This window comes from Periophthalmus magnuspinnatus, chromosome 12, assembly GCF_009829125.3.
Source record: "Periophthalmus magnuspinnatus isolate fPerMag1 chromosome 12, fPerMag1.2.pri, whole genome shotgun sequence".
Lineage (NCBI taxonomy): Eukaryota > Metazoa > Chordata > Actinopteri > Gobiiformes > Gobiidae > Periophthalmus > Periophthalmus magnuspinnatus.
Window position 1 is genome coordinate 3,380,093 of NC_047137.1, and position 13,006 is coordinate 3,393,098.

Below are 13,006 nucleotides of genomic sequence, written 5' to 3' on the forward strand. Positions count from 1 at the left end.
CCACGCTGTTGTAACATGTGCAGAATGTGGCTTGCTGAAATAAGCAGGGACGTCCCTGAAAAAGACATTGCTTGGATGGCAGCATATGTTGCTCCAAAACCTGTATGTACCTTTCAGCATTAATGGTGCCTTTACAGATGTACTCTGTTAACTGTGTGTGGTTTCCTTGAGTGTTCCTGAGCCCATGTGGTAATATCCTTTAGACATTCATGTCTGTTTTTAATACAGTACCGCCTGAGGGATTGAAGGTCACGGACATTCAGTGTTGGTTTTCGGCCTTGCCGCTTACGTGCAGAGATTTCTCTGGATTCTCTGAATCTTATGATGACATTATGGACCGTAGATGATGAAATCCCTAAATTCCTTGCAACTGTACATTGAGAAACGTTGTTCTTAGACTGTTGGACTATTTGCTCAGGCAGTTGTTCACAAAGTGGTGAACCACTCCCCATCCTTCCTTGTGAATGACTGATCCCTTTGGGGATGCTTCTTTTATACCCAATCATGACTCTCACCCATTTCCAATTAACCTGTTCACCTGTGGATGTTCCAAACAGGTGGATTTTAAGCATTCCTCAACTTTCCCATTCTTTTGTTGGCCCTGTCCCACCTTTTATTGGAACGTGTTGCAGGCATCAAATTGAAAATGAGTGAATATTTGCATAAAAACAATAAAGTTTATCAGTTTGAACATTATATATCATGTCTTTGTAGTTTTTTCAGTTCAATATAGGTTGAAAAGGATTTGCAAATCATTGTATTCTGTATTTTATTTTATTTATTTTTTGTTTAAGCATCTCAGTGTTCCAACATCCACAAACGGCAAATGCTATCACAATTTGAGGTTGACGAGATACCACACAAATGCTACGGCAATGGGAAGCCAGCATGCCAGGTCAGAGGGGAGTTATCATCAGCTCCCTAACCAGAGATTGGGTACGAAGCGTCTGACCTGAAAGATAAGATCATGGCCTGAATGAACACAAGGCAACTCCGACGCCAGTTACAGAGACTAAGTGAAGTAGTGAAGTGAAGTCTCCTAGAATATGTGAATGCAGCATTGAGGACGATCCCTACCTCAACCATCACAGAAACCACTGAGCTGATATATACTAAGAGTAACCATGGAAATGATGATTTGAGGCTAAAATCTAGGCAGTTCGGGGAGTAGTGAGCCAACTGTCAGAGGCCCAGAGAGGTGCGATGAAAAAATAAGTATGCAAGAGGTACACTCAGATGCCCATACCTGAAGCATTGGAAACTGCCAAATAAAGGCCTGACCAGTCGCCTAAAGAGGTAACACATGAGATAATGAAGCTAGACAAATAAACCATCTGTTCATAACACAACCGGCGAAAGTGTAAGCTCAATGGCGTGGTAATAACACCAGTAGAGCACACCCACCACACCCACACCCCCCAACAGTACTGGAAAGGTGTATGGGAGAAGGAGACATCACATAACAGCGATGCACAGTGGCTGGTGGCTCTAAAAGAAGACCACAGCAACCTCCCTGAACAGAATCCAGTTACCATCACAGTGGCAGACATCCAGGAAAGAGTCTCAGGTATGAAAAAATGGAAAGCACCAGGCCCTGACATGATCCACACCTACTGGCTAAAGAACCTCACTGCTCTCTGTGAGCGTCTGCCAGTCCAATGGAAGCACATGTCAGGCATCATCGCAGCTAAGATAAGTGGACAAATGGATCAATAAGTGAGCACAGCACAGAAGAGCATTGGCAAAGATACTAGGGGAGCCAAACACCAGCTCCTGGTAGACCGAACACTCGCCCGAGACTGCAGAACCCATAAGACCAACCTGTGCACTGCATGGATTGATTACAAGAAAGCTTACGACTCAATGTGACACACAGATCGCTGAATGACTGGAGCTGTACAACATCAACAGGACTCTAAGAGCCTTCATTGCAAACTCGATGAGGGAACAAGGAAAGCAGCCACAGCCAAATACCTCAGACGAGTAAGGCAAATCCTAAGGAGTCAGCTCAATGTCAAGAACAAGGCCCAGGCAATAAACCGGTACGCCCTGCCAGTATTCAGATATCCAGCAGGAATCATAAACTGGCCAAAGGGGGAGATACAGGCCACAAATGTTAAGACCCAAAAGTGCGTGACCATGCATGGGGGGCTCCTTTCCAAATCCAGCACCCTGAGACTCTAAGGAAGGAGGCCGAGGACTAGTGAGAGTCACAGTCCAGGATGAAACATCCAAGATCCATAAGTACATCAAGGACAAGGCCCCAACAGATTACATCCTCAGCAAATGTCTCAGACAGTAGGGTGCAGAGGAAGAGGTATTGGGGGAACCATCATGGGAGGACCAGCCTCTGCATGGGATGTACCACCAGAACATAACTGAAGTGGCTGATTTCAATAAATCTTACCAATGGCTTTAGAAAGCTGGACTGAAGAACAACCAGAGGCACTCGTCTTGGCTGCACAGGAGCAGGCCTTGAGTACCAGAGCAATAGAGACCCAGATCTACCACACCAGACAAGACTCAAGGTGTAGGCTGTGCAAAGAGAGGCCCCTGAGACAATCTGGCACATAACTGCAGGGCGTAAGATGCCGGCAAGGAAAGCATACATGGAGTGGCATAACCATGTGGCGCGCATACTGTACAGAAACATCTGAGCAGAGTACAGACTGGAAACCCCAAGGTCAAGGTGGGAAACACCTCCAAAGGTAGTGGAGAATGATCGAGCCAAGATCCTGTGGGCCTTCCAGATACAGACTGACAGAATGGTGATGGCAAACCAACCAGACACTGTGGTGGATAAACAACATAGCAAAGCCACTAGGGTGGACATTACAGTAACAAGTGATGGGAAGATCAGGAAAAAGGAACATGAGAAACTGGGGAAATACCAGGGCTCAAAGAAGAGCTGGAGAAGGCCTGGAAGTTGGAAGTTGAAGGCATCAGTGGTGCCTGTGGTCATCGGAGCCCTCGGTGCAGTGACCCCCAAACTGTGGCTACAGCAGATCCCAGGAAAAACATCAGACATCTCAGTCCAGAAAAGTGCAGTACTAGGAACAGCAAAGATACTGCGCAGAACCCTCAAGCTCCCAGGTCCCAAGCGATGAAAAGGGAATGAAACTACCCGTGGAGAGTGTGGAGGATATATATATATATATATATATACATACACACACATACGGGCCATTGTATATCAGTGGGCAAACACTCTATTAACTGAGCCATTGCTGCCAGTAAGTAATTTTGACAATAAACATATGTCGGTGAACTACTTGTATACTGTGTTTAAGTGGCAGTAACAATCAATGTAGAAAACGCACAATGGAATGTACTATGCTTGCTATAGGGTAAAATAACAAGGGTGATTTCTAGATTACTTCATAAATTCAGTGAAGAGCCTCAGTTTGCAAGTGTAAAGTGAAGTGGCAATGTTTGAGATTCATGTCTATATTCGCTTTGGCATGTGCTGTGCAAATCCCATCAAAAGGAGGCTACATGGTGAAAAGGGCATTAGTCAACTCTGAGGCAAACGGCAGCCTTAATAAAGTTTTCTAGGTCAGCAAAAGGAAAGGAAATGTCTTGGCCATGGAGACAAAAGTAGAGTACTTGAAAAATGCTGAGGTATATTGATATGACTGTCATTGGATCAAACGGCAGCCTTCCCGAGGGCTGAATGTGCAGCTATTCGCAATTAAAGAAACAAGTGGAGAATATCTTACATTTGAGCTCAAATTAGCATTCCGCTTTCTGCAAGAGGAAAGAGGCTGATGCTTTCGCTTGTTTTGTAAAACTAGCAAAATGTAACAAAAAAATAACTGATGCTGCTATGTGTAGTGATATTGACCAAAACTTCATGGGTGGAACAAAATACTCACGTTATTGGAACTGAGTAGATTTTTTGGGTAATAGTACTTTTTTGAGCAGATTTTTAAGAAGGTACTTTTTACTTTTACTTATGTACAAGTAGCAGCAGTACTTGTAATTTACAAGTACTGCTGCACATTAATTTTACAAGTAATTTAATCTATGTCTATCCATATTATTGTACTTTTACTTGAGTACAAATTGTAATATTCTTTCCACCACAGCAGAGTTAAGTAACACAATTACACAAAGGACGGATATGCCACAGACCACAGGTTTGTTTTTTGGTTTTTTTTCATATAAGAATCATGCACAAAAGAAAGAACATATTATGTTCCAAACCTTTAAGGCTCAAAGTGAGATTCTGTAAAGAGCACAGCATAGAGCACAGCAGACTAGATCAGAAAACTTGATTTTGAAGGCATACCAGATTATTTCAAGATTCACTGGCATACATTTCAAAAATATAATCTGACCAACTTCAGATCAAATCATATATATATATATATATATATATATATATATATATATATATATATATATATATATATATATATATATATATATATATATATATATATATATATATATATATATATATATATATACAGGGTCCGGCAATAGGTTAAAAATATATATAATAATGTTCCTGAAGCTTGATCACAATTTTGATTTTATCACAATTCATGTACACAGTATTTTCATATTACCTTGAAAAGGTAACTAAAGTCATAATCTTCTTTTGCGAGTTCACACTTGGACTTAGAGCATCACTGAGACTAAATGAAAAATGACATTTGACATCATCACCCACCTCTAATTGTTACCAGAATACAATATTAAACCACCCTAAGATATATCTTTATTTGTTTATTGATGGAATCCCTATTAACGCAGACAAGATGTTGCTATACATGGAAAGATGGCAATTTTCTTTCTCTGCAAATTTTGAAAAAAACAACACGCTTAAAAAACACTTCTATATCAGGAAAGAATCTAGGTGCCTTTTCAAACAAATACCAGTAATGTTCATCAGCATAAAACAAGAAATAAGTAGTGCTTTATGAACTGGATGATTGGGATACAGTTTTGGTAAGAAAAAAGTGTTAAGACTAAGGAAAGTTAGAATAAATATGATTCTGAGCAAAATTGGAGTATGCTCTGTAATTTATCCAAGCAGTTGAAAGTGTCTGCAGGGGACTGAAATGCCTCCTATTTTGTGTTGAAATATGGTAATGGAGTGGGTATTTCGATCATCAGTCATTAAGAAGGGTTTACAATGTGATATCTGAACGGGCCTGCAGGTTCGTACTGTTGGGCTGTTTAAATGACTGATCCTCTCTTGGGACGGAATGCACCAATGAACCACTGCTACATTAAGGCTAACAGCTGAAATCAACTGTATTATGTATTAAGAGGAAATAAGATTCTTACTAACTTAATTACTTATTTACTTACTTACTTATTTGTATTTGTATTTATTCAGTGTGTTTATGTTGCACTTTTTCACCATATCAAGTTCCTAGTTTGTGAACTGTGTTCACAGACTATGGCAATAAAAGTCTTCTGATTCTGATTCTGATTCTACTACAAGAATTAAAAACGAGGCTAACCCTATTTAAAAGAAGAATAAACCAAGAAAAAAAATACCACTGGCCAATAGTTCCTAAATAGATATAGCCTGAAACACAACGCATAATACATTTAGGCTAGGCACACATGGTTGCACAAGCACACATAAGCCATTCACAGTCATGTCCACAGCTGGCATCAGTATTAGAGTTAAGATTCATACTATTTGTAAAGCAAACGGCTTCATATGTGTCAGTGATCCACCAAATCACATAAAATCTGCCAGTACGTCCTTTTTCTACTGTTTATGAGACTCTCCCCATTACTTTACTAAATTAAAAGAACCAGACTTTGTTGGTATGTGGAAACAACAATCTAAGCTGGTTGTTTCCGTCATAGGTCAACACAACAGATCACCAGGGCCAGCCCAACTTGTAAACCCAATACCCTTGTAATACCCAAAGTCCGGCCCAGGGGCCAATTGTGGCTCGGTACAAATTTCTACTGGCCTGCAGCCTCTGGAATAAAAATAATTATGTGTAAAATACACATGTTCAAGCTTGCTGACTTTTATCGCCAACTGGATAAAGACAGGTTTAAAGAAATTTGAACCTTCGCTAAGAAAATGCTGAGTTTGTTTGGTTTGACATATTTGTGTAAGAAGACGTTCTTGGTTAAGAACTGTGCGAGGACAAGTCTAACTGACTCTCACCTGTGTGACATTTTTCAGAAACACTGTCTTTGAGCCAGACCTGGTTTATTTACTACAGTTCAGATCTCAGTTTCACCCTTCACATTAGTGCAGGCAAGTTATTTGTTTGCCTTCTGTGGTGAATAAATTCTAAAATCTCAGTGAATTAATTAATTAATATTGTGATTATCAAAACCACAGTTTAAATGTTTACTTTTTTTACATTCACTTTTCTTTTTGAAAGGTGAAAGCCATTTGCAATAAAAAGTAAAAAAATAATTAAATTGTTAATTTGCATTTAATATTTATGGTTCAAAGAATGATCAGGCCGAATGGTCCGCCCCCAAACATTTTCACCTCACCAAATCTGGCCCTCTTTGCAAAAAGTTTGGACCCCCTGCTCCCTGATGTAAGCTGACCAAGCAGCTGCTTAGGGCCCTAAGGCCACCAGAGGGCCACCAAGAGCCCATACATTTATATTGAAAATAATATAATATGTAAAGTTTTATTGGAAACAGGGCTGGTGTGTTTACAGCAGCCTAAATCTCTCTCTCAAACAATTACATTTTTTTTTTTTTTTTTTATCAATAGTAGTAAAATATCTGTTAATGCCTACATTTGTTTTTGAGCTGGGCATAGGTGTGGGCAGATATGTGTTTACAAGGACCCCTTCCCCGAGGTGCACTGAGGCAATTGAGGTACATTTGAATGGCTGTTTTACAAGTTAGATTGAAAGTTAGCTTAAGTTAGTTAGCTTTAAGTCTTGGGCAATGCATCAAAAACACAAGAAGATGGTTGTTTTGAGAAAGATGGCGAGAGGACTCAAAATAACCTGTTAAAGCCAAAATTAAATCTGTCAACTGGACAAAAAGTTGACGTTTCGCTGCTCATCCAACAAGCCACTTCTTCAATTCTGGTCAGATTGCTGGTGGACTCTCCCTTATATCTATCTGAAGGTGTGCACTGTGCCTAAGACCTAATTAGCATAATTATTCAGCCTTAATGTGCCTACTGGCTAGCGCTATTGTTCACCTTGTTTCTTTAGTTTACTTTGGGTCTGAGGGTGGAGTTGGAGTATCAGGGAAAGGGTGGTAAAGTCCCAATTGCTATTCAAGGAAGGACTGTCTTTCCAAAAATTGCTTTTTTTAATTGCTTCTTTTTTACTATGGATCAGACCTGGATGACTGAGGGATTACAGACTGTTAGTTATTATTCTAATGGACATGACATGTCAGGATAAAACAGTGAAGCGGGACGGTTATATAGTACATAAAGAGACATGGTCAGTCAGCTTATTAAATTGAGTGCTTTTGATTGTTGGCTTTTTTTTTTCACAATAAGCCATCAGGTGTCTGTGAACATTTAGGCTACTGCAGGCTTCTCCTGTTATCATATTAGTAACGTTGATAAACCACTGTCACATTTGATGGACAACTGAATGGCCTGTGAACGAGTCGTGACTCGAGAATGGGGATTGTATAGGTGAATTAATATGCAAATTTACACAAATTAACCTCTAATTATGTATCCAAATTTATGTTGCATTACTCAGCTACTGACTGTGGTCATAATATAGTGACCACAATTAGTCATTTTTTGTCAGATATGGACTAGTACTAAGTTAGTCCAGTAGGCTACATTTACTTGAGTCAGTAGGCTTTACGTGAGGTAGAAGCATTACTTTGTACTTCTGCATCAGTAGCCAATATTATTATGAAGTGTAGTTTTACTTGAGTACAACTTTTGGCTTTTGCCCTACCCACCTCTGCATTTTATAATGTAAATGTAAGCCCACTGTAGCCAAATGTCAAAGGTGAATCGCCAATAGCTGAGCCAGGGTACATCCAGTGCCGGAGGTTCCAGAAACAAATTGTCACTGTCAAACATGTTCTTCACCATGGTTAAAATTTTGGTACAAGTCCTTTAATCTAGTGAACATGATTCAAGGGAGTTTAATAAAACAGGACTAAATCTGGAACATCTGTAATAACAAAAATTACACTAAACAGCTTAAATCTGTTACAAGACACTTCACAACCTATAACAAGTGTTGACTTTAAGGCCATTAGTTAAAAGCATTTTCTATGGTTTCATGTACAAGGACGTACCTGCTGACTAAACAGCTGCCTCAGCACTTTTTGGTCTAATATGGTCTTACGTTTATAAAATTAATTCTGGGAAGCATAAGCATGATTAAACATGGAATCTGACACTGACTGAAAACTACTAAAGTTGTGCTTCTCTCCCAAATGAATTTAATCAAGAAATACTTCTTGCAGCATACCAACCTAATACAATTAATCATTATTATGGATAAATATAAAAGAGAGGTTTGCATGGAAACTGTAAGTACTGCAACAATGCTTCAGGTCCAAACTGTCTGAGTGTATGGGCACATCTCATGGGAAATGGACGATCTATATTCAACCCCTGGGTAGCTATGCATATTCTGAATAAAATAAATCTGCATTATAAATAAGATGTATATAAGCCAAAGGGAGCTCCCAGAGTCAGAACAAAAATGGCATTTTGTTTTTAAAAACAGAAACAGTTTTCCACCAAGAGGACAGATGGCATAATTAGTGACCCGCTGTTCCCTCTGTTCTATCACATTATAATATGTGGGACTGCTTTATGGGGCCATTTCAAAAATATTTGAAGAAGAAAAAACAAAACATGCTAAATCAAAACCAGAAAAATGCAAAAGCACTACTTCATATATTGTACTTTGTACCACTAGATGGAGTTATGAGCTATTGCATGTTTTGCATTGCTAAACAGTTGTTGATTATTTACAATTTGGTCAAATTGTAAGAGAACACACAACAATATGGTTACTCTTTTTGTAGCCATAACCATAGCTAGCTAAACTGAATAATCAAATATTTCTCAACAAGCAGCCTGTGGTACGCTAAGAAAAGCACAGGATATATATGCATTAAATGTTTACTTGATATAATCTCTTGTATTTCACAAAATCCCTTATTGTTAACACACAGCTGGAAAAAACACATAATAATAATGTGAGTGTTGCTTTGGGTTACCTTTTGGTAAATACGTTAACTTTTCTTTGCAATGTTTTATTATTTATATTAATTAATAATAAAAGCTATAATATAAAATAGAGACGCACCAATCCAGCTTTTTTAGTTCCAATGCCAATATCAATACTTGGGCTGAAAGTATCTGCAGATACTAAAAAATACATACATAAGATATAACAAGACTAATAAAATTGTGTTATGTAACTGTTATTTATTCTTTAAGTTAATACTGTTCAGACATTATGAGATGTACTGGATCAACATTGGCCAGACAAGCAAAATACCTGATACCAGTAATGATATTGGCACATCCCTAATATAAAACTACTATGTCCCAGTGGTACACACAGTAGTAGTAAATTTACCATTCATTTTTCTCATAAAATGAAACGTATTGCTCAGTGTCTATCAGCTACATGGTAACTCCTGACCACAAGTCAGTAAATTAAATGTATTATTAATTTGTATCTGAAACTTTATAAACCACAAAGTTATTAAAACATTTTGTTGAATCTTGTGCTTTAAATGTGCTTTTTCGACTCAAAATAACCGCTATGGATATTAGGCATCACATAGCTAGTTAATTTCCACAATGTCTTTGAATGCTTAATACTTGAATTTTTCAAAATGTGTATGGGAAAAATAAATGGAAAATTTACTTCCAGAATTGGAGCAGACTTCAAAGTGGGTGGGACTGTTGAGCTCCATAGTAGTGGCTTACCATCTAATGTGTTCATGTGTATAGCTCACACAGATAAATATGAAAAGAACAGGTTGAGTGTAGAGCATTACCTGTATCTCCCTGGCGTGGTATATGATAATCAACCCCAGGAGAATGATTGTAGAAAGGCTTATCAGGCATTTTAGAGCTAACGAATACAGGGACTCCTGGAAAAGAACAAAAACACTAAAGCAAGCACCACAAGAACAAAACACAATGCACCTTTAACATTAGAACAGTGACAAAGACATGCCCTATCAATGAAGTTATAATAACTCGTGGTGGCTTAAAAAATAACAAATATCCTTGTTAGATGTAAAGTCTAGGCCTGTAGACATTAAGACCATGTGTGTTTATAATGCAGTACAAGGCCAATTAAGTTTTCTTTAACTATTAGAGAACGTGCTAGTATAATTACACACATGCAGTGGTTCTGCACGTAATGAGGGCGAGGTACGTGTAGTGGTCTGTGTAATGTAGTAGTTCTGCTCTGGTCCTGTACAGGGACTGGGAGCTTTCATGTAGGACACTGGCCTGTGTGGGGCTGCTGTGTGGAGCTGCTGTGTGGAGCTGTGGGGCACGCAGCTGCGCCCTGTCTGACTCATTGTTCTTGACACTCGCGCATGAAGTTTCCCATTTAACATGCTCACTGAGACAAGTCCCTACATTCACTCTGACACTGGAGCTTAGAGTCGATACGCACCTTTCCATAGGCTCCCCACGAGAGTTCAGTCTCTATTACCATAACTACGATTCCAAACATTCCAAAGATTAAAGCATAATCGCTGAGTCGTTTTCTTTTTTCAAACAAGGCCCTCCTATGTCCAAGCTTTTCTCCAATGTTTTGGTTCTTCTTTTTGCCCGATTTGCCACTGCTGTGGCCGCAGCCTCCCCCACCGTCCCCCGCTCCGTACGGCATCAGAGTGCTCGAATTGTTCTCCGGCTTAGATCCCAAAGTGTCCGACGCATCTGCAGCTGAGATGGGCTGCAGAGGCTGCGACTCGGAATCAAACTCGTGTATGTTTCTACGGGACGAGCTCAAGTTGCTCAGCGGCCGCATCACGCCGCCGTTATATCTGCAGCTGCTCATAGCGATGTCATTGTAGGAGTTGGTGTCTTTGTGGCTACTGCCCAGGCTGCCCCGCTGCTGCTGCTGCTGCTGCTGGAGGAGATGCTGGTGCTGGGGATGGTGGTGTCTGAATGAACTACCATGACTGGAAGGGGTGAACTCACACGCGCTATACTGGCCGCCTTGTCTCGAGGACGTCTCTGAAGGCGTCCTCAGTAAAGTTCCAACAGTGGTCGGCGATGTCCCGCGAAAAACGAGGCTTTTTCTGGCGTCACAGGTGCAGCTATTGCAGGTGCAGTGCTCGTGCGGCTTGCCGTAGTGCTGCTGGTACTTACAATGCTGCTGGAAGTGGCGCTCTGCTGGAAACAAGTCGTTCTGCAGCTGCAATGGGGTTTCCATGTCAGGGGTGCCTTGAGCAAAAGCAGTCGGGTAGCGCACAGCACCCGACCAAGGGCGTCCTGCTTCTCACCGCAGGACGACACGCTGGCTGCATGAAGAGAGCCATGTCGGCTCCGATAGAATGACAGCTAGCCTCCGATTGGGCAGCCCGGACCACAACAACTGGGCGTACGTCATGGTAAGGGTGCAACAACGGGACAAGCTCAACCCTACCGTGTCAGCACCTTCTGAGGCCATTAAAGGACATTTTTATTCAAACTTGAATGCTGTGTTTTAGGCCCACTCATTTGGTTTATCTTAGTTCGGGTAAACAATTTAGCATGTATTTCTGTGTATTTTAACACTGTATGACCTGATAAACATTTTAAAGTATATAGACTACGAAGTCATAGTTGAAACAAGTCAGAAACCACTAGGCCTATATGGACATACCATGTTCTTCATGGTCTGAGAAAGTCAAAGCTTCTCTTGCTGCAGTAGTCTGTATACATCAGATGGGGGTTGATATATCCCATTACACACATGTAATTATGTCCAGTGCACCAGCACACATCACTGACTGGGACAACCTACACTGTAATGAGCTGCATATTGTTGTATAGCACACTTTTTGATTTCATGTCCCTAGTGTAATTAGTGGCCATTCATTCAAAAGGGGTAAATGTGCTGACTACAGAAATAATACTATCTGCTATGGGAGTTTCATTACGCATGAAATCCATAGGTACTTTTCATGCAAATTCGGATACAAATTGTTAGTGCTATTGATACTGAGGGGCAGAACAGCAAAAAATATGTGAGACAGACAGCAGTACTACTCTTTCTCTCAACAGTCTTTGCAACATAATAACAACAATTAAACTATTAATACAAATAATACAAATAATAATAATAATAATAATAATAAATACACATGTTATGACATGCACACAATTGCCAAATAAAAGCCCTTTATACAAATATCAATCAATCGATTGATTGATATTTGAAAATGAATATGCTCACAAAGCAAAACAGGAACACACTGCCAAAACTCAAAAATAATCATTTTTCATGTATTGACTTAACTGGAAAGATGCATATTTTTCTGTCAAAGCTTTATTTACTGTGGCCTGGTTGCACTGACCCTAATGGCCACTATGTTGTGCAGCTGAGGCCTATAATGCACCTATATAGAGGGGTTTTTCCTGTCTGCTGGCTGCCACCAAATGAACTGCCGTTGGTGGCTGTCTTCTTAATGGACCTGAAGAGTTATGGCACTCTGAGGAGATGGTACAGCTTAAGATTGAGTCGGCATATGGACAGACATAAACCAAAGCCCAGAACCAATCATTCCACCTCTACTGGACATGCTCCACACTGTTATGTTCTGGGGGAGAAAACAAATTAATTTGCTGAGCTTTTGAAAATATTGTTTACTCTCAGGATCCCTGTGGGTATTTGATAAGTTTTCATTATATCATATTGGAAAATATTGTGCATTGTAACTATACATCTGAGAAGTAAAAGTGTCCATAGAGAGGCTATTCTGCAGAGCAGGCACAGGTTTTTGGCAGATTTGGTAGGCTATAACAAAGTAGGCTTCTCAAGAATATTGAAACATTTCAGCAATAAACCATTTGATGGCCCCATATAATTTCTTATAC

The 13,006-nt window shown here is 39.9% G+C and overlaps 1 protein-coding gene across 2 annotated transcripts in view; it reads right to left on the reverse strand.

Annotated features, from left to right (window-relative positions):
* The window catches only part of kcnn2 (potassium calcium-activated channel subfamily N member 2), a 32,377-nt gene extending 20,902 nt beyond the window's left edge, over positions 1–11,475 (reverse strand). Inside the window, exons 1-2 of one of the 2 annotated variants that reach the window (XM_033976140.2) lie at positions 10,596–11,475; positions 9,964–10,059 (exon numbers count right to left, since the gene is read on the reverse strand). In XM_033976140.2, the coding sequence (XP_033832031.1) occupies positions 9,964–10,059; positions 10,596–11,360 (861 nt within the window). In that variant the 5' untranslated portion in view covers positions 11,361–11,475. The remainder of the gene's footprint in view (positions 1–9,963; positions 10,060–10,595) is intronic. The other variant, XM_033976139.2, reaches the window with a different exon arrangement.
* Positions 11,476–13,006: the final 1,531 nt, after the last annotated feature.